Source organism: Equus asinus, chromosome 9 (assembly GCF_041296235.1).
Source record: "Equus asinus isolate D_3611 breed Donkey chromosome 9, EquAss-T2T_v2, whole genome shotgun sequence".
Classification (NCBI taxonomy): Eukaryota; Metazoa; Chordata; class Mammalia; order Perissodactyla; family Equidae; genus Equus; species Equus asinus.
In genome coordinates this window covers 60,968,916-60,990,517 of record NC_091798.1, presented here as the reverse complement: position 1 = coordinate 60,990,517, position 21,602 = coordinate 60,968,916, and the positions used below count along the sequence as shown (strand labels likewise).

The 21,602-nt window shown below is 40.2% G+C and overlaps 1 protein-coding gene across 2 annotated transcripts in view; it reads left to right on the top strand.

The window, feature by feature from the left end:
- Positions 1-21,602, top strand: part of KCNN2 (potassium calcium-activated channel subfamily N member 2) — a 405,580-nt gene that overhangs the window by 357,763 nt on the left and 26,215 nt on the right. For both annotated transcript variants that reach the window (XM_014842806.3, XM_070517575.1), the window contains one exon: positions 16,351-16,492. In XM_014842806.3, the coding sequence (XP_014698292.2) occupies positions 16,351-16,492 (142 nt within the window). The remainder of the gene's footprint in view (positions 1-16,350; positions 16,493-21,602) is intronic.

Here is a 21,602-nt window from a genome sequence, read left to right as displayed (position 1 = left end):
ACTTTTCTTTCCAAGCAGTGGGGAGCCATCCAAGGTTATGAGGCAAAGGAACATTGTTACATTTGTGTTTTGTAAAGATAATGCAGGGACCAGTGAGAAGGATGATATGGAGAGAGAGGCCAGAGACAAGGAGACTGGGAGGCTGGGAAGATGTGTATTGCAGTTGACTAAGCCTCCGTCATCCCACCTGTAGAATAAGGTTGTGGGATTCTTTCACTTATTCATTCACTAAAAATCTACTTTTTGAGGAGCTGCCATGCAATAGTGATAGTACTAACTAGCACTGGGCATTTACCTTAAAACAAGACACGGTGTGCACCGCTAAGGGCCGGTGGTGGTGAAAGTGCCGTGAGGCTAATTACAGGTGCCGTGAGACCATACAGAAGGGGCTGCCAGACCAATTCTTATGAGGAGGAGGGGTGGAAGGGTTAAGAAATGACTTTGAAGGTGGCATGTGAAGGAGCAGAAGCCAGGATAAAAAGGGGGATTAAGGAATAAGAAGAAAGGACAGCGTGCACAGAGGCCTGCAGGGGTGAGAACTATGTTGTTTGTGAATTGAAAGTACTTCAGCTGGGGCTTAGAATGCAAGTTTGAGACAAGCAAAAATCAAGAGTGGAGAGGCCAGCAGAGGCTAGGCTGAGAAAAATGGCTCAGTTTAGGAACGTTTGAAGGTGGATGCCCCCAGAACGTCATGACTCCTTGGTTTTAGGGATGATGCATAGTTAAAGGTGCCGCTAACTTGTCTGATTTGGGGCAGGTTGGTGTCTGGAGATACCCTTAACAAAGGAGAGGAATATGGAGGGAGGACAACTGTTGCTGCATAAATGGCACTGATTGGAAACAGGGTACCATTTGTATGTCTGAGTGCTCCACTGACCTGAGCTTCCCCTGAGGCCTGTGTTGCATCCCACCTGTCGTGGTGCACACTGTACTTCTTGTCTCTCTATCGAGTCAGTGGATTAGGACCCAGAGTTGTGGGAACCCCACTGAACCCCAAGCACAGTGAATTGCACAGCATGGCTTCATTATCTGTGCAGTATGTTCTGTTCCTAAACCACCATATCAAGGCCACCAGGTGTCCTTGCTGGTCATTCTCAGAAAACAAAGTTCAAATGGTTTCTGAGTTGCATGTGATGGAGATCACAGTTCTGAATGCAGTAATGATATAGCTTTTGTGTGTGTGTGTATATATATATATATATATATATATATACACACACACACACATATATATATAAAAAATGGGTTTGTGGGTTTGAAAGATATGTCCTGGACAGTATATAAAATGACACCTGCCAAGTGATTGCAGGATAAGCACCCCTGATATTAATAATGTGTGTGTGTATATATATATATATATATAAACTGAGAATCAAATAAATATTTAATATAATAGAAGCAAAAATACCCTACAACATACCTTAGCTCCATTTACTAAGAAAAAAATGTGTGGCTCCCTCTGACTGATCTCCTTCTTTAATTTTAGAAGCCAACACTCTTATAAAGTGTTCAGCTGCCTTTACATCAGTGAGAGACTTCATGAAAATGTTATTTTTAAGTAAAATACACAAGTTAAGAAACAAACATGTTAATTAAATCAAATGGGGAAAAAGAAAGCCATTGTGGGCTGCATTACTCTGCACCCTGCTTCAAAACTATTTCTGTGTGAGCTAAGTAGCTGCATAAAGAAAATATTCACACCATGGAAACATCTGTTTTGAAATAATTTTGACATAGATCAGAAGATGCAGAGTAAAAAAAGATCATCTGTGTACTCAGTCCCGTGACTTTTTTCCTGTAGTTTGCTCTCAGTATACACATCACTAGACAATATACAAAATCATCTTGTAAATATATGAATTGGAGTCTGCTCCTGTCCTTCTTTCAGTAGGATGCCAAGTGAGCAGAGTTTGAATGCTGATGTTGAGAGAAGTGCTCTGGTGCTCAGGGTGTTTGATTTGGAAAGCAGTCAGCCCACAAGGTGCCTGTCCTGCTATCATCTTTTCGTGGATCCCTCCTCGGGCACCAGCTGTGTCCCACCATATAGCAGGATCATGGAAAGTGACTAGGTAGCCCTGATAGGAAGAACCAGGGGTGCTTTGCCTGCCTGTGGAGATTAGGGTAATCCTCCACTTTCAGAACTAGCTCTGAGAACTGTTGGGTAGTGGGACTCTGCCCCCGCTGCTGCCCTGGCACCTGGTACAGTCTGCCCAGGAACCAGGGAAGCGTCGCATGGCTGAATGAATTAATATGCACAAATTAATCGAAATTCAATTTATTTCTTTAAAATGCTTCTTTACCCAGGAAGCGTAACAACAAAATAACCAAACGACAGCGGAGCATAGGGATGTCATGTCAAATGTATATGTAGTTTAAGGTCCTGGAAGTCGGTGACTGCATTGTACTTCTCTATCCCATTTCACTTTGGCAGAGAGAAAGTTCAGAATGAACGTTATGGCTGAATTAGAATGGCTGTGTTATTAAGGCCTAGTTATGTGTTTTCTCTCCTGCCTCTTGTCCTCACTGGCCAGTATGGCAGCCACTCACCCCAATGGCTATTTAGTTTTAATTTTAAATTGGTTAAAATGTAAGGAAATTAAAAACTAAGTTCCTCATTTGTTCTAACCACATTTCAAGTGCTCCATACACACATGTGGCTAGCGGCTACTGAATTGGACAGCACAGGTATTGAACATTTTCATAACTTTCGCAGAAAGTTCTTTTGGACAGTGCTGTAATGTAGTTCATACTTCCCATTCTAATTTGTATGTTTCTAGGTCAGATATTTCCTCTGAGCTGCCTCAAATCCTATGTAGAACACACGCAAATACTTTATCTCCTGGGGCACCACTATGATTACCAAAGTATGCACATAGTAATTCTTAACCTGATTTGGTAGATGGAGAAGAAATCTAATGTTGATCCTTTGGACTTTTACCTGCATAGCTAGCCCTTCATTAGCTAAGTTCACCACACAGAGGACTTGGTGCTTTTACATCCAGCTGTTGCCTTTGGCTAAAGGTTTGACTACAGTGATCCTACTTTTGCCATTTTAATGAAAGGAATTGTTTCTGGGCTTGGAAGGCTCATATTCGATTAGTAGAGTTGAGCAGGAATAGAATTTAAGAAGATCATGTCATTGCCATGTGGTTGTATCGCAGAGATGACTGACAAGCGTTGCCCAACTACGCTGAAGCTCATGGGTTTGTTTGATTTTTGTAATTCTGATCTTTGATTGCTTTCCGTTACCAGCAAACAGCCAGGGCAGAGGTCATTTTCCATCCAGGCTTCCTTTTGCAACGTTCCTTCTTAGATTCCTGAATTCTCTGTGCAAAAAAGTTAATCTCACCAATTTGGCAAGCTAAAATTGTGATTCTTTGGGGGAAACCATCTGCTGTATTTGACATCAGCAATCATTTACCAGCGTATTTTGGCGAGCTGAGTAGGCAGCCCACTTTATTAAGTATGTGCTCCCCTCACCCCTTGCTTCTGCAGGTGATATGGGAAGTATTTTGTTTTTTTAAAGATTGATACCTTAGCTAACAACTGTTGCCAATCTTCTTTTTTTTTTTTTCTGAATTTTCTCCCCAAATCCCCCCAGTACATAGTTGTATATTTTTTTAGTTGTGAGTCCTTCTAGTTGTGGCATGTGGGACGCTGCCTCAGTGTGGCCTGACGAGCGGCGCCATGTCCGTGCTCAGGATCCGAACCATTGAAACCCCAGGCTGCCAAAGTGGAGTGCACGAACTTAATCACTCGGTCACAGGGCCAGCCCCTGGGAAGTATTTTTGATTACCACTGTATATTCTTAAATTTCTAAAATACGAAAGAATTTTCCATTGGTTTTTTGATCCTCACTTTTCTTTTTCTGGAGTAGCTGGAAACTTTAGTAGGAACCACTGAAAGTTATGTAGTCTATTTGTGTGTGATGCTAGACAATGAGGCTGGTTTTTAATTTTTTTAAAAATTGTTAGTAGGCTGGCTAGTGTCAAAGCTTTTTGGATTTTCATTGTTTATGTAGTGATTTTTCTCCTTCTATTTATTTACATTTTTGCAAAATTTTATTTGCATTAATTTCAACTATTCACTTACTCACTTTCATTACTTTCAGCCTCTCTCCTGTTTCTTGTTACACCACTCTTGTCTTCCTTTCAACTCTTCTCTTATTTTCTGCTTATATAAAAATATTTTTTCCAGGTTTAATAAAACATATTGTTTCAACTGCAGTTCAATTCCATTGTTCCTGTAAGCGTGTTCTGGGGACTTCCCGTGGTGGGGGATGGATAGGCCGTTGGGGATGCGTTGGGTTTGAGGAAACTCTGTTCCCGCATGTGTTCCTCCTTCATGAACCTAGACCTGTGTTTTAATTCAGTTCATGACATTTTGGCATTGCAGTCTGTATTTTAGCTGCTCGTGCTGAATCAAGCAAGGTGCAATTAGTAGGCACTCTAAGACTAATTTTTAGAATTGAAGTGGGAAAATTTAACTGGTAAACCTTGAAAATGACCTTCTAAAAAAATCTGTGATTTTTCTCCTCAGCCTTGCTAGAGTCACCTTCTCAGTGTCCCTGAGAGCTCTCTCTGCTCTCTTGGTGTGGTGGCTCAGTTTTCTGACTCTCCGCTTCTTGTCTCTCTCTGAGGAATAAAGCAATGACGTTCAGGAATGGTTTGCTTCCCTAGAAGCACTGCCTGGAACTGTAAAGCACTGGAGGCTAAGAGTTCTTGTCAGCATATGTTCTAAGTAGAAATTTTCATTTGCTGTATTTTGAAAATTAAAAATTTAGAGTCAATTCATGATAATTGCCTGTTATCAAGATGATACCTTAGTGCTCAGTTGATTTGGATCATTGGGACATTTTCTTTTTTAGTTGACTAAAAGTCCCAAACAGAAGCCCTGTCAAAAATTTGTTAGAAATGAGTGGTAAGATACTAGACACAGGAACATACCTTTCTCCTCCCCTGCCCCCTTGAGGATGGAGGTACCAGAGATGGTGGGAGGAAGGGCAGCTGAGGAGGCAGGAGAACAGAAAGGCCTAGAAAGGTTGTGAGCCTTTTCTTTTTTTTCATTTGCACTCTTGTTGCTGAACACCCCTCCTCCTCCCTACTCTCCTTATTTCGTGGACTGATCTACCCTCACCCCATGGTGCTTTTGCTCTGCCAGGATAGCTCCAGACTCACCGCCTCCTCTCCCTCCTTCCCTTCTCCAGTTCTTTCCATTCTTTCACATCTTAGTGGTACTGGCCACTATGCTCCTCAACAGTGACAACAGAATGTGGTGCAGAGGAGAAGGAAGCCAACCCAAAAGCTGCCTATGCTCAGAAAAGCCCTCATGTTTGCCACCTCACCTGTGTGCGAGAAGGTTTTCTTACAAATTAGTGACTTTTCTTTGTTTCTACTTTTACACAAATAGAGAAGGATTTGGTTAATGTAGAACACAAAAACAGTCTTTATCTACTGATCAAGTAGCATTTGGATGGTACTTTGTCATCTCAGTACTCGCAGCCACCCTGTGAGGTAGCTGGCTCTGCTCCTCATGTTGGAGGAAAGGAAGCTCAGACATTAAGACTGGGTGCTGTGGGTCACATGGAGCGAAGAGGCGGGCAGTACCTCTGAATCCAGAGCAGTCCTTCCTTGATTTGATCTCAGAGTAAGTAAACAAGACCTGACTTTTGTATCTTCAAACGCTGGTTCAATTCCAACATGGCCTAGTTAGAAAAATCCACAGGGTTTTTTTTTTTTTTTTTCTTTTTCTTACAGATTTAGGAGTTAAGATCTGGTCTTTGATCTAGCCACTCTCAGGGGTGAAATGTGAAGATATGCTGCCCCCTCAGATCTATGTAAGATTGGATATGAATGGAACCCGCATCCAGACACACACACAAACACACACACACCCCCCAGGGGATGCCCCAAAGATTCTTGGTAACACCTCAGGGCTGCCGCTTGTAGAGTGACCCGGACTTGTTTGTATTACCTGTGACTCCTGTTTCTGACGTGGAACATCACCTGCTCCAAATTGCTCACAAGGGGCTTTTCGCTTGAAGGTATTCCTGGCAACATCCCCTCACAGCCCTAACTCTTGCATTAGTCAGGCCAAACTCAGCAGAGCAGTTGTGGGGATTAAACTGGTGTGGCACTGCCACCTAGTGACTGCCCGCCAGTCGCTCTTCTCAGCCTCCAGAAGGGAAGTGAATCTCTCTGCTGGATGCAACTCATGTGGAAAATCATGGTGGTGGCTTCTAAAACCATAGCCCGCCAGGCCAGGGGGAGATCTGGTGCCTCTGCTCTCAGCAGAGCCTGGCATGCATCAGACATGAACTATAGTAAGTGTTCTTGAGAAATTAACATTTTGGTAAGAGTATCTTTGGGCCTGGCTGAGCATGCCTCCATCTGTCTCCTGGGGTTCCACTTTCCCCTTGGAGGAGCTCACAGTGTGTGCAAGATGCCTGGCATGTAGCAGGAGCTGAATGAATGGAGGTTGCCCCAGAAAATTAAAATAACTACTGGTTGGGAAGTTAGTAAGGGAACAAGAAGGGAAGAGAAACTTGCTCAGAAATGCTAGCCCTGGTTATAATATTGTTCTGGAACTCACTATTTCTTTGATTGCCAGGGGAGTAGCAGGGTCTTGAGAATAAATCTCAGGCATTTGTGCCAAATTCCAAGGTTTTCTAGTTTCACTGCTCTCCAGATGTGTTGAAATGAAGCCAGTTCCAGATTTTCTGATGGCCACTGCAGAGTCCCGGCTTCCCTGAAGCTCTCCACCAGTGGTTCTTACTGGCAGTAGTCCTGCCCAGTGAGATTTGGAATTGTGTGGAGAAGGTTTTTCTGCTTGATTCTGGGCGGGGTGGGGGATGCTCTCTATTCTGCCACGCGTGGGACATTCCCACCAGCAAAGAACTGCTCTGCATCCTACTTGACCTTGGACTGACCTGCTGGATTTTCTGCATACAAAAAACCTGTTTATAATTTTCTTAGTTTAGACCTAAATCCATTTTACATATAAACACAAAATAGTTTTGCTCAGTTGTAATATACACTTGATTTTGAAGTAATGCTACGAGTATGTAAATTGAAGGAAAATTGTCATTTGTTTTATTTGGAATTTGACCAAAAGTTTTTCAGATTTCAGAAAATCACACCAGCTATGGCAGGGCCCCTGTGGCATCTTTACTGCCAGAACAACACACTTTCATCAGACTGCATTGCATTCAAGTGCTTTTACGTACAGGCGCAAACAACTGACTGCTGCTTATGTCTTCTAGGCTAGCCTCGCCTGAGTATTTAGATATTGAAATACTTGATTTATTGCAAATTACTTCTATTTTACTTCTCCGTATTACAGTTAGGATATTATATTGATTTTTTCAAATAGATCATGTATATGGATAAGTTTTATTATCTAAATTTCATTTCAAGATCTTAAAAGAGGGCATTATGTCTGCCAGGATTGAGAAGCACTGCTTCAATGGAGTTTTCCATTCAGGGAACTTCCTCACGATGGATACGTGTACCCTGGGGTCTTTCTCCATCTTCACCTTTAGGACCCAGACTTATTACCATGGCTATCTGGCCTGTCAGTTCTCTCCTAGAGCTGGACATATTTCACTGCCCCCTTTATCAAAGATAGTCTGAATGCTGATATGTCTTTTCACATCTGTTTAAAGTATGTTAACAGGATACTGTTGTGTTCCTATAGGTTTTTAACATAAATAATTGTCAAATGATTATGACATCTAAGACTATTAAAGTCTTGACAGATAAGTAATTTCTGAACTCACTTATTCTAACGTAAGTGAAAATGCATAAATGAGTAATAGACAACAAAACATTTTTGTCATCTTTTCAGGGAAGCATAATGAATGTCATTCTTCAAGGTTGAAAATCCATATGTGTTGTATTATCCCCCTCTTTTCCTTCAGGCACTTTGAGCTTTGTTTTAAAGGAAGCTTATGCTCTTAGAACATATCCACTGATGATCCCTACCCAAAGACCAATCTTCTGTATCCATACTGTGACCGAAATTCTCCTTAGCCAAGGTTAACACAGGAAAAGAAATCAGGGATTCGCATTACTCCTCCCCTCACCCCCACCTATGCACACACATGGGCAGGTGGGGGGAGTAAGAAGTGGGAAGGAGGAAGGGTTGGAGAGAGAGACAGGATAGAGGAGAAGGGGAGAGAGAGAAGTGTTCAGCTATTTGACTTTTCTAAATTAACAGAAGAGAGGAAAAAATTCCAAATGTGCAAGGTTAAAGGAACAAAATAAAATCAAAGTAGAAAACTCACTTTGGTGTTTTAGAGTTAATAAAGAATTAAGCAATTAATGAAAATTGAAGCTGGCTCATGCCTAAATTAAAGTTAGGCTTTATAGGTCACATTACACTGCCTATTTCTGCTGCCTTTCCTTGGATGCTTATTGGTATTGAAGGAAGTTTATATTGGGAAGTCTGTTTTCGTCATGCGTCAGTGATAGGGAGAAAATAGGAGTACAAGGAAAAAACTAGGAGAAAGTCACGTAGATGGGGGAAGTTGAAATTCTCTGGCCTGAAGGGACTTTCTGTAAGTTATTTGCAGGGTAGATTTATACATACAATTACAGTGTTTTCCCTTTAGAGCACCCTCACTCCGAGAGGTTTTTAATAAGTGTTTGGACCTACTGGATTTTACTTTTCATTTGAATTTAAAATATAATTTTAGGGATTAGTGTTATATTATCAGACATTGATGTAACTTTCAAATCTGTTATATACATATTTTTTCTTCATTTGTCTTTATCTCTTGTATTACATTTATTACAACTTGCATATTACTTTATTATTCCTTGCAATCCATTTTCTCCCTTACTACATTTTAAGCTTCTCGTGCATGCTTACTATTTTTATTCATCTATGTGTTCCCAGTGCTTCCAAAAGTTCTTTATGCATATAAATGTTCAACATGTTATTGAATGAGAAACTCCGCCGAAATAAAGCTAACAGATGGTTCTGGACATTGACAACACATTAAAATCACCTGGGAAGCTTTAAAAAAAAAAATCCCTGTAATGGCCCCACCCCACCCTTGGCTTAATTGGTTGAGGATGGGGCTTTTGCATAGCTATGTTTTAATGCTTCTCAGGTGATGCTCGTATGTAGCTACAGGTGAGCACCCTTGATATGAATCAGTGGAAATAAGAGATATATGTAACCCCTCCTTTCTGAGCCACTGGCACTGAGCATTTTTCTCCTCTGAACCTAAATATGTGGCTTCAGTGGACTTCTTTTTATGTTCATGTTTTAATTATTTGAATCACTTATTTTGTTTGCTTTTACTTTAAATCAAAACTACGTTGGGGTTTAGAGGGAGATAATTTATCACACTCTTTGCCCTTCCCTGGGTCTTCAAGTGGTAGACATAAAAATATCAGCTTCATTACTGGCATAAAGAAAATCTGGACACCACCACTTTACTCATAGCTAAATGGGCTTCCTGGTGTTCTGATGACTTGCCACTGAATTAGATGGAGTCATAGGTGCACCATTGTACCCTGGAGGAGTCACCCCTCCCAGATAAGTTTACCGCATGGAGAACTAAATACACCTGCTCTGTGGGCAAGCCGAGCAGAGACAGGGCCTGAGCTACACCTGTTCAGTTCCTCCTCCCAGATTCTCCATTATTTTCTTTTACTTTCTGTGTTCGCCTTCTGGAAAGTCAGTTGTTAGATCTGCTATGTTGATTCTCTGAGAATGTATCCTTTTTGTTCTCCTTTTTCCCTTCTCTTTTTCTTCTACTTTCTGGGAGATTTCTGCCAATTTATATTTTCGTCATATTATGATTATTTTTTCACTGTAATTTTAAGCTTTAAAAAAGTTTCCCTTTTTTATTCTTTAATTGTACTTTGTAGCATCCTGTGCTTGTTTTGTGGATGCTGTGTTTTCCTTTGGGTCTTTCATCATAAACGTTAGGAGTCCCACCCCCCCATCACCCTGCATTGTCTCAAGATTCTTCTGTTTCTTCCCTTCTCTCTTTCCTTCCTTCTGTCCTTTCTTCCCACCACCCCTTCTTTTGTCTGTTTCTTTTTTATAGAAAGTATACTTCTAAGGTATGTTGCTCATTCACTGTTCTTTCATGTTCAAGAGTGGGAATTGGAAGCCACCTGGAACCTAAGTATGAGGAGAGGAGCTTCATGTCTGGCGAATTCTCTGTAGGATGGCTAAGTGGAAAGCTGGATTTTTCATTAGGGAATCCTTGATGTTAGTACATGAGTGTCTTTTCCCTGAAGCTGTTCTGTTTCTCCAGAGAAAAGTGTTCTTTCTCTGTGTTAGTGAGTTCTGATATTAGGGTCAGGAATGGGGAATGAACAAAGGAAACTAGGAATGCTGTTGTTCACTTTGGAAACTTGAACTCAATCCCCATGTTTTCAGGGCCAAACATCTTTCCTGACCTTAGCTGGGCCCTGGGTCAGAGTCTCCAGTCTATCCCCAGAGAATAAACCTCTGTCTTCTGTTAGTTGTCTGGCTGTACCAGGCTGGGGCAAGAACCTGGGCATCTATCATTCCATGTGCTTAGACATCATCAGTTCTGTTTTCACCTTTGGACCTTACCCACCCATTGAATGGTACCTGGTTTCTCCAAGTTGTGAATCTTCTATGGGATCTATGACAACCTATGATTTTTAATTGGGGGTATTTAGGCCATTTATATTTATTATGGTTACAGATATGCTTGGTGAATCTGTCCTCTTGTTGTTTGTCCCATCTGTTCCCTCTTTCTTTTGTCAATTTCTACCTCCTTTTGGATTACTTATTTTTTATTATTTCATCTTATATTCTTTATTGGTTTATCAGTTATTACTCTGATATTTTAGTGGTTCCTTTAGGGTTTATAGCATACCCATGCACTTAAATGTACTGTAACTAAATTATCACAGTCTTATCTTCACCACTTACTACAGTCTATCTTCAAGTGAAACTATGCAACTTTACATAGAGTACTTCCACTTCTCCAGCCTTGGGTAGTCTTACAGGCATGTACCAATTAGTACTCAGCTGAATAGTCAAGGAGACTCCTCTTCAGATCTCTGGATCTCCATCCACGCAGATCTTGCGTCTCTGGTTTTTGGCCCTGAGAACTCTTGTCCTCCCTGGATTCCCAGCTCTGCCCCTCAAATTGGGGCACTCTCTGGTGTCCGCCTGATTTTCTTCCCTTAGCTACATCCTGGAGATTCTCTTCAGGCATTAATGTGGGGCAAGTGTATGACTCACTTTGTTTGTATACCATCTTTAGGGGATCACTGTCCTTTGTTACCAGGTGATATATGACTTTTTTTTTTTTTTTTTTGGTGAGGAAGATTTGCTCTGAGCTAACATCTGTTGCAAATCTTCCTGTTTTTTTGGTTGAGGAAGATTAGCCCTGAGCTAACATTTGTGCCAGTCTTCCTCTGTTTTGTATGTGAGTTGCTGCCACAGCATGGCTTGATGAGTGGTACTATATCCATGCCTGGGATCTGAACCCATGAACCCAGGCTGCCAAAGCAGAGTACACCAGACTTAACCACTATGCCACAGGGCTTGCCCCTAATCTACGTCTTTTTAACAATTGTTTAAAATATTTTGTCTAGTTTTTTAGTTGTTTTTGGAGGGAGAGTAAATCCAGTCCCTGGTATTCCATCTTGGCTAGAAGTGAATTCCCTATGTACTTTCGTTCATATAAAAATGTGTTATTTCTCATTCTCTGATTTCTCCTGTCCTTTCCTTTTGTTCTTGTGGGTTTATAACTTTTCTTTATTGCCTTACTATCATTTTAGTGGTATTTCAAAAGAGAAAGGTAGATTCAGGTGAGAGAACTGATGGTGGATTGATCACATGCATTTACATCTCCATAATACTTTTCACTGTATAACTGAGGCTGACATTTGAGACCAGAGCTGACGTTTGAGATGAGATCTTTCTGACATTCCTAGTATTAATAGTAAGTTTAATAGAGAAGGATTAATGAACACAATTTGTCAGTTGTTAACCCCCGTTGTTGAATTAGTTTTTTACAAGTATAAAAATACTCTGCAAATTACACCCAGATCTTGGAACATAATGTGATAAATCCAATTCAAGTTGACTGATAGGTAAGAATCATTTCTATCCCCTTTTTGTGTCTCTATGTGTGTGATCCTGAAGGCCTAACATGTGGCCTAGGGCAAGTCAGTTTGAGAACAAATATTTGACTTTGTCACACTCATTAAATCAATAAACACCAATCCCCTGCTATATTCTTTTAAGCCCTGTGTGAAGATACAACAATGAATAAGGCATGGTTTTTGTCCTCAGATTCTTCATAATTTAGAATCTAGGGGCATGTTAGATAAGCAAATTATGCATTACATTTCTAATGACCCAAGTTAACATTGGTTGGTGGTGCTAGAGATGCCTACAAGTGGTTCTTGGGATACAGAAAAGAGACCTGTGGTCCACCCTGGACTACCATGCTGACTATAAGCTATGTGGAATCTGAAGAAGGGACCCATAGCCTCTCAAAGTACAAATCAGGGCTAGGAACATGGGGGAAGATGTGTTTCCTGGCAGAAGGAAATGTACCTGCAGAAAAAGAGAACTGTGAAGGAGGATGATGTAATTGCCAGCCATTAGAGTGGCCAAAGGTCCATTGCTTAGGGAAGGGTGCTGAGGGTGAGGCAGGAGGGCTGGGCTGAGGCTGCCTTGCTCAGAGGGAAGAATTCAGTAATTCCCTTGGAAAGATAACCCTGGTGAAGGTAAACACGTTATAGAAAACTGTCATATTTGCAATCTAAGAAACAGGGGCAGACCCACAGTCAGCAATAAATGGAGAAATGAATGGAAACTAAGAAAAGGAACATTTTGCTTCTTTTAAAACCTTAAAGCTGATCTCACAATCTTTAAGTCTATGAAGCTTACAGTGCTGTAAAATAGTTTCATAAGTCCTCTCACAAAACCCCAGAATTCTGATTTTAAAAACTTGAGATCATCAGGTATTCCTTGCACTAATTTTAATCTTATTTAATGCATTTTTAATTAAACAAGCATTCATATCGATCAGAATTTGAAATATGCTACATGAGTCATTCCTTCATGTCTTTCCCAGAACATTTCTCCTTGTGGAGAAGAAGGTTGGAATTGTCTGAGTAAGTTTGTGAAATGAACTTCTGCAAGAAATTTTTTTAACCATTTAAATTGTATATATTAATATTCACAATGGTGTGAATCTGGCATAAATTCAAAACCTGGCAGTGTTCTAAGGAATAATATCATCCTATTGATAAGTCTAATATTTGTTTCTGAGTTGTCCAAAAAGAAATCCTGATTATTCTTATAGTATCTAATGTGGTTCCTAATTACCTGCCTCTTCTTGATTATTCGTGACTAAGTGTGTCTGAATGTAACATAAACATTAATATGAGATGTTATTTTTCCATTCTGAGCTATTTTCTAGGCAGCTTTATTATTTTGTAGGCAAAAAAGATAATTTACTCTTGAATCCCAAGCCTAAATACCAACTCCTGAAAAGATATTTATTTCTAATTAGGTCCTTCAATACTGAATGACAGTCTCTGACCCAGTAGAATGTACACAGCATGTAATAAATATTGACTAACTGATGTAATGGCATAATACTTGAGAGTGTTTGACAGAGTCAAATGAAGATGGGAGAAATTTGTGTATTTAAAACTTGTATATTTATTAAAAGTAAGCAACTAAAGAGGAGTCAGCCTGCCCACATGTTCCAGTGAATGCTTTTCGCTGTAATTTTCAAAGTCACTTACTGCCCCAAACTTTAAAAACCAAATCAAAAGTGTTCCAGGAAGAACAGATTCGAAAGACCTCCACACACATGCCAGAGTTGAGTTTTCCTTCTTGCTTTAGCAGTGAAGATGCCCTCTAGAGACCTGTGTTTATAGTCTGAAACCTCAAACTCCTCTTTGCCCTACCAAAGGAAAACCACATACCCAGCAGATGTGTCCTGATCACGTGTAGTGAAGAAATAATATGAAATGAAGATTTGACTGGGACACTGTCACATTTTCTAAGTATTGAGTGATTGAGGACACTTTACTGATATAGAGAGGGTAAAGAATGTGACTGTTTTCATCAAATAGAGCGTCCATGTCTTGAAACATTAATGTAAAAGGAGAAAGTGCAAGTCAAGTGCAGAACACCTAGTGAGCAATCCACAAATATTTCATATGCATCAGGGAATTAAGGCCATAAACTCTTTAATATAGCAGATCTTTGTGTAAATCATGCTTTAAGAAGAAACTTTGTTTCACAGTCAAAGATTGAGTAGAACATGAGCTCTTTTGCCTCCCCTATCTCTCAGATAGCCTACACCCACACCAGAGTAATGGATTCCCTGGTTTAGGCAACTGCTTGATGAGGAATACTCGATAGAAAGCCCTCATATCATGAGTGAGTTATAATCCAAAGCTTGCTTCTAATAGTCTTGTTTGAAGCGAAAACCGCATTCTCCCATGGATGCCCCATTACACAGGCAAAGTAGGCTCCCAGAGCAGTTCACACAGCCTGTTGGTTCATGTTGTAGCTGAAGTACAGCACTAATCACACCCCTTACTCCTCTGTACATGTTATTTCCCCCAAAGTTCTTGGGGATAATGCACTCACCTGTCTTCCCGGAAAGCTAGGAAGACATCTTGACCTCCCTTTTGGTGATAACAGCCTCTCCACCCAGTCATTCTGGGAAGAGAGGACTCCACAGCTAGGTCATGGTGCCAGTTCTCTGGGGTAAAATAGTAGAGGTTTCTACCCTCCTGTCATCAGAAACTTACAGGATGCTCCTCTGTGGGGGCTGGCTACCCGTGTACATACCTTTCCCTTTACTTCTAGAAGATACAGTGATTGCCCTCACTCCTTACTCTTGGGTTCCCTTCATTCCAGCCAGGTGTTTCTCTTTCCCTGGACCAAGTATCAGAAGATACTATTTCTTAACTTCTCTCTTACTTCTTTGGAAGAAAACAAAGTACAAAACTGATAAGCATGGGTCTTTTCAGTATCCAAAGACAGAGGTAAAATCCACTGATACTGAGAGGAAGGCTTACTCTCTATGAACCTTCTCCACTTTTAGTAATAGATACAGGAGCTTTGACATGAGATGAAGGACAGAGAAAAACAAAAAAACCCACAGAGAATGCATTGGCCCAGTGTAGGTTGTATATGAAGTCAATCCTGGGGCCCAGGCCAGGGGGCAGCCTCCTTGCCACCACAGCTCTGGCAGTACAGACAGGGAGTAAAGTTGAAAGGCAGGACTGAGTGCAAGCCAGGGTAAGATGAGCACCAGAGGATTACCAGCCTGCTTGGGAGAGCAGGAGATGAGGGAAGGGAAGCTCTCCCCAGTGGCACCTGAAAGCTGAGAAGGAAGGGTGGTGCTTAGGAGAAGTTGGGTGAAGAGCAGGGAATGCTTCGAGTGACCAGAGTCTGAGGTCTGACCACCATGGAGAACAGAGGAGTACCATGGCTACATAGAACATGCATCCAGGGCACTTTCTTCTAGAGTAACAACTCACATGGCCTCACTGGTGTATGCGTGGTGGATAGCACTGTCCCTATCATGGGCCAGGGGTACTGTTTAGAAATGCTATAGGATATCTGTTTCTGATATAAAAAATCTCCTCCTCAAAGAATAATCAGGATAAACTGTGTCCTCCTTCTTTTTGACCACAAGCTCTTTGTATGCAACTGGTGAGGCAATAACTTCTATTAAGCTTCAGTTCTTGGCAGGAATGTGTGATCAAAGGTGCAGTTTTTGTCTTCCAGGAGGACAGCTGGTGCAGGACCTCCAAGTAGATGGTTACGCTGTAGTCCCGTGATGGAGGAATACACAGGATGCTGAGGGAGCTCAGGGCAGGGGCTTGGAGAAGAAGAGACAGAAAAGGCTCCCACTGGAATTTATCTTTGAAGGATGACGAGGAGTTGGCACATTAGGGAAATAAAGGTAGCAAGGGAACAGCATGTCTCCTTCTGCTGTGAAGCTGTGAGATGAGATAGAGTGACTGCATATTGTCCTGTAAGCCAGTGGACATAAAGGAACGATGAGACATGAGCAGGGTTCAAAGATAAATGTGTGTTTGTCAGTTTCCACCAGTGAGAAAAGCAGTTTTCACATTTTACAGTTTCTCTTTCAGATTATTTTTAAAGTTGAAGAATTTCATGATGTCTTTCAGATTGCTTAGGTGGAATCTCTATTTTATTTATAATAATGAGCTTTGAGAACCTCTCCATAGAGCAGTTCATAGAAGCTACTTAGTGAATTCATTGGATTGAATCCAGCTGCCCTTGGCAGCCACATTGTAGATTAATTATAAAGGACTGGCTTTGTTTGCTATTTTTCAGGTACCATGATCAACAGGATGTTACTAGCAACTTCCTTGGAGCAATGTGGTTGATATCAATAACTTTTCTCTCCATTGGTTATGGTGACATGGTACCTAACACATACTGTGGGAAAGGAGTCTGTTTGCTTACCGGGATTATGGTAAGTGTCTTTTTGCTTTCCATCTATTTTATTTACACTCAACAAAGTGCTTAGAGTGTTGGGTCCATGTGCAGAAGTCATTGTAAGCTGCTTTGTTCCCCAATAGCAGGAAATCAGTATAAATAAATCAGACTGTGTTGGGAGAGAACGTCAACAGTTTTCATCTTAATTCTTCTCATCATGAAGCTTCATTGAGGTCATAGAGCTGCTGGATTGCTTCTTCTGGGAAATGCAATAATTTCATGAATAAATCTGATCTTAAAGCTTCAACTCAGAGGGAGGAAATTCTTTGCTTGAGTCTGAGTTCTGTCATTTCCTACTAGCTGTGTGAACTTAAGTAAATTTGTCTTCTCTGAAACTTACTTCCCTCCTCTGTAAAATGTACAACATAATAACTATCTTGCAGCATGTTGAAGGGTTGAAGAATTACATGACATTTTATTAATTATATTTATTATTTTAACAAATATTTGTTGAGTGCCAGTAATATGCCAGGCACTGGCCTAGATACTGGGAAGACAGCAAAAGAAGATGGAAACTGTTCCTGTCCTGCCTTCATGAAGCGTACAGGGGAAGACCTACTCTTAAAATAAGTGAAAAATAATTGTTAATTGATTAGAAATTGATCCCTGAAAAGTTGACTTATAAGCTGATATGGGAAGGGAGGGTAGTCAGGCGAAATGAGAGGAAGGAAGGGCATTCCAGGAAGAGGAAATGATTGGTTTGAAGGTAATGAGGCAAGGAGGAGCTTGGGACATTGGAGCAAGGCCACTGGGCCAGGAGCATACAGAGTAAAATGGGAAAGTGGCATAGCATGAGGCTGGGGTCCGGAGGCCAGGACTTGTGGAGCACTTGAGAAAGGTTTGCTGCCTATGGTGACACTCAGCTGGCTCAGACCTGTTCCTTGCCCCTTACACACTACGATTTGGCTAGGACTGGTTTCTACTATTTGTTTCAGATATATGAAAATGTAAGGCTAGCAAGTGGTCTAAAATTTATTATAATGTGCTGTGATCTTTTAAATGTTTAAGCCAGAGGTAGTTTCAAATTGATGTACCATTTTCAGTAACCTAGGTTCTCTTCATTCCTCATCTGCTTTTTATAGTTTGATTACAGCAGAGAGTGTTATCTTGATTTTTATTTGTTTTCTGCCTCTGTAAGAATGTGAACCAGTACTAGGAGCTCGTTAGGCAGGAAATTCCCAGCATTTTTGAAGTTAGGCATCCCTGCCCAATGCCTCTGCTATGTCCACCCCCAGGTTAGCAGAAGCGAGGCAGGCTTTCCACATGAGGGCTTTTGAACGGTGGCCAGTGCAGCACATACCCTCACAGCAGCTGCCTGGGAAGCTGGAAGGACTGAGTGCCCATGGCACAGATAAGGTGGGAATATTCTTCTCCCACTTGGCCCGACTGAACTGGGATGGGGCAGCTGGCTGTGAAAATAAAAACCAGGGCCAATTTTAAGGTCACCAGTAGTAACAGGATGATCATTTCAAGTCACGATTGTGGAAAATATAATTTTAGGGGTCATAATCTAATATTATTTGCTTATAAAAGAAACATATAGGGGCCAGCCCGATGGCATAGTAGTTAAGTTCAGTGTGCTCCACTTTGGCAGCCTGGGTTCACGGGTTCACGTCCCAGGCATGGACCTACACCACTGGTCAGCTAGTCTGTGGTGGCAACTCACATATAAAGTGAAGGAAGATTGGTGCAGCTGTTAGCTCAGGGATAATCTTCCTCAAGAAAAACAAAGAGGAAGATTGGCAACAGATGTTAGCTCAAGGCTAATCTTCCTTAGCAAAAAAAAAAAAAGAAAGAAAGAAAAAGAAAAAGGAAACATACAGTTTTGTGAATTTTAGTGAACATTTATTTTTTTTCATTACAATTGGTATGGTCCATTATGTTTACTATTGGATCACTTCCTCCTTTTTCCTCAAAAGATAGCATTTTATTATATAGTATAATGCTTTGGGAAATAAAATTTGCATGTGTGTATTTTTGGAGGGCCCATAACAAGCCCACAAGAGACACGAATGATGCTATTTATAAAAACAGAACTGGTAATGCAGAGTCTTTCCCCTCACGCTCTTAGAAACAACTTCCTTGGTATTCCTGTTTGGCAAGATGTCCTCCATTTTATTTTTGAATCAGGAATGACTCAGGGTTCATGCAAACAGGCTCATTTGTCATGGGATCAGAGCCAAATTTGAGGTTATCTCTGTCTGGATCTTGTGCTACTTTTATCTTACCACGATTTTTTTCTTCATCCTTAATGTCTCAAGAACAGTTCCTTCAAAGTCTGTTCTAACAGCACAAATCTTCTGTTTAGTGCTTGAACTACTTCCTGCTACTGCTTAGGTTTCACTAGTGATCTTACTTTGTTTTAAAAAACTTGAGTTTATACGCAAGTTTAATCTATATGGACCCAATGGTGTTATATGCCATGAAATTTATAGTGACATCGTTCCTGCCCTCTAAGCTCCTGGTGAAACAGTCTCTCTGTTCTTGGGCTCAGGAGCTCCATTCCGTCTTCCTGATAAGGAACAGATGTCTCTTGTTGACCTGATAAAAAATCATTTACTTGCATGCAGAGAAATTTGAAATCCTATGTAGAGTTGGATTATCTCTATGCCCAGGCCAAGCAAATTCTCATGGAGTCAGACCACAGAGCAGTCTGCTGGGGGTGAGCTTCTGGGAGTGGATTATATTTCATGTAAATTTTCTGGGGAGCAAGAGTTTATGGATGGAGGTTACTTAGAAACTAGTACTTAGACTGTTGGCTGACAATATGGATTCCTAAAAGAAAATATTTTTTTCATAGTCCATATAAAAGGTTAGTTTCCTTAAGATGAAATGTGTTTCTGTTTTGTCAGACAAATTTTGTTTTCATTTGCTTTCAGTAATTTAAATAGCAGTTTGTCACTTTCGGATTATCTAAGCCAGATATGACTTGTTTTCAGTTTAGGCAGTGATTTGCCTATTCTCCCTTGGACTTTTGCAATGCGTGTTTAGGTAGAATGCACCATGTCAGATTTCCCATGAGTCATCTCTCCGTCTCTATGTCCCTCTTCCTCTGGCCTTTAATAAATTGTGAAAAAGAAATACAATTTACAACACTCCTGAGAGAGCACAGGGTCATCCCAGAATCATTTTGTGTATTATATCTGAAGTACTGTGTTTCTTTGTGCTCTTTATATTTGAATTTTCTTGTTCTTGTGTTTATGAAATTTTGATAGAATTTATACCTTTATGTGGGTTTTTTTTACTTTAAAGAAAAACACAATTGATCTAAATGCTAACACCTATAAAGCTTTCCCATTTCAAAAATGCGCACACAAAGAAATTAGCACTGCGTGTTTTCTTCCTACAACTAATGAAAGTCATGAATTATTTCATGGCATCATCTTGAATGTTCGCATTTCCTTGGTAAAAACTCAAAATTAAACTAGTTTAAAATTTTTAAATAGCTTAATTGTGTCATGAGTTATATTTTTGGGAGCCAAGGACATTAAGATTAATCTGCAGTGCTCTGGGCAGAAATATATTGTTAAACTGTGAGGAGAGTTCTTTAGAATATTTGTAAGAGAACTAAATGGGTTTATCAAAAAATAGCCTCTCCTGGCCTGAAATATAAATTGCGAATCCAAGACAATCATGCAAAGCTTTGCATATAATTTTTAAGGTTGTGTTTACAATGTTATACATAGATGATTACGGAAATAATAAAATAAGTGGATCTGGGATATTGAAATGCTTTAACAGGGCTTCCATTGTGATAGATCAAACAAATCAAGTAGAAATTTCCCTTTTACCAAAATCTACCTAATATTAGAACTTCAGAGACAAAGATCTCTTCCTCTCTCCTGGATATCATTTTAAAAACATAAGATCATAGGATTGCCTAATAGACAAAGTTACTCATTACCCTTCAAGAGAAAACCATCAAGGTTGTAATTACTTTCTCCTTATTCTTTTATCCTTCCTGTTTGAGGAGGTACTAAGGACCTGAGGATTTATTATTGTGGATGTCATGATAACCAATGGCATGAATTCTAAATAGCTTTATTTGTTTGGTTGAAGGTGGTAGGGAAACAACATTGTTAGATCATGGTATCTTAGCTTTTTGTGAGCACCAGCTAGTTCTTCAGTATCTCCAACTTTATAATAAAGTAATTGTTTTGTTTAGCATTTAAAAAGTTATCGTATCTGTACATATAGATATAACATATGCTGAAAGATGTAATTTTCCCATACCTATGAATATGTATGATTATTTCAAGATTAGAATACAGCCTCATTGGTAAGAGTATCTCTTGTATTAGAACGAAGGTCATTCATTTGTAATTTTTGCTTCTTGTTCTGTAAAATTATGGCAACTCTTATTGGCCCTTTATCTAGAGTATGGATGACTGAATTTTTTGGCCTAATTATCTTCATGGAGTAATATCTGCCCATTCCTAGGGACACAGGTTATTATCTGATAAGTGGCCCTCTAATGCTGATCTATAAACCCCTGGTGTTCGACAAAGTCCACCATGGATTCCTCAGCAAAAGTGAGGCCACTTCTGATATGTGTGATTTAGGTTTCTTCCGTCCCATTAGTATTTTTGTATAAACAAAAGCAATGCATGGGATTTCACAGTTCATAACAATTTAAAAATCACCACACCAGTTAATTTTTAAAATTTTACTCAGGGAACAAAAAAAGAAAGTCAATTTTTTACACCATTTTAGGATGAGAACATTTGATAATAATCCTGTCGGCATTGAATTTGCCCCAGGGTAAGGAGTCTTGATTTAGGGTCTCATGGCTACTCAGGCAGTTGTCCGAGTTCAATAGTTTCATCATGAAGGGTGGGAACGCTACACTGTTAGCCCAGTCAGAGGGTGTTCCAAACACAGTCCTAAATCAGCCAGAGCTTGTATAAAAAGAATGACTGGTATTAAAGAGAGCTAAACTTAAGGTCTGATTATATTCCTGCTACTTTCTGTCTTTGCGTTTAAGGATTTTCCCCCGCTGCCAGGAGAAGTGGAAATCCTGAGAAACTAGACTAAACTCATTCCTTGGTGTTGTCTGTGTGAATAAGCAAAAAGTTCCAGGATACTTT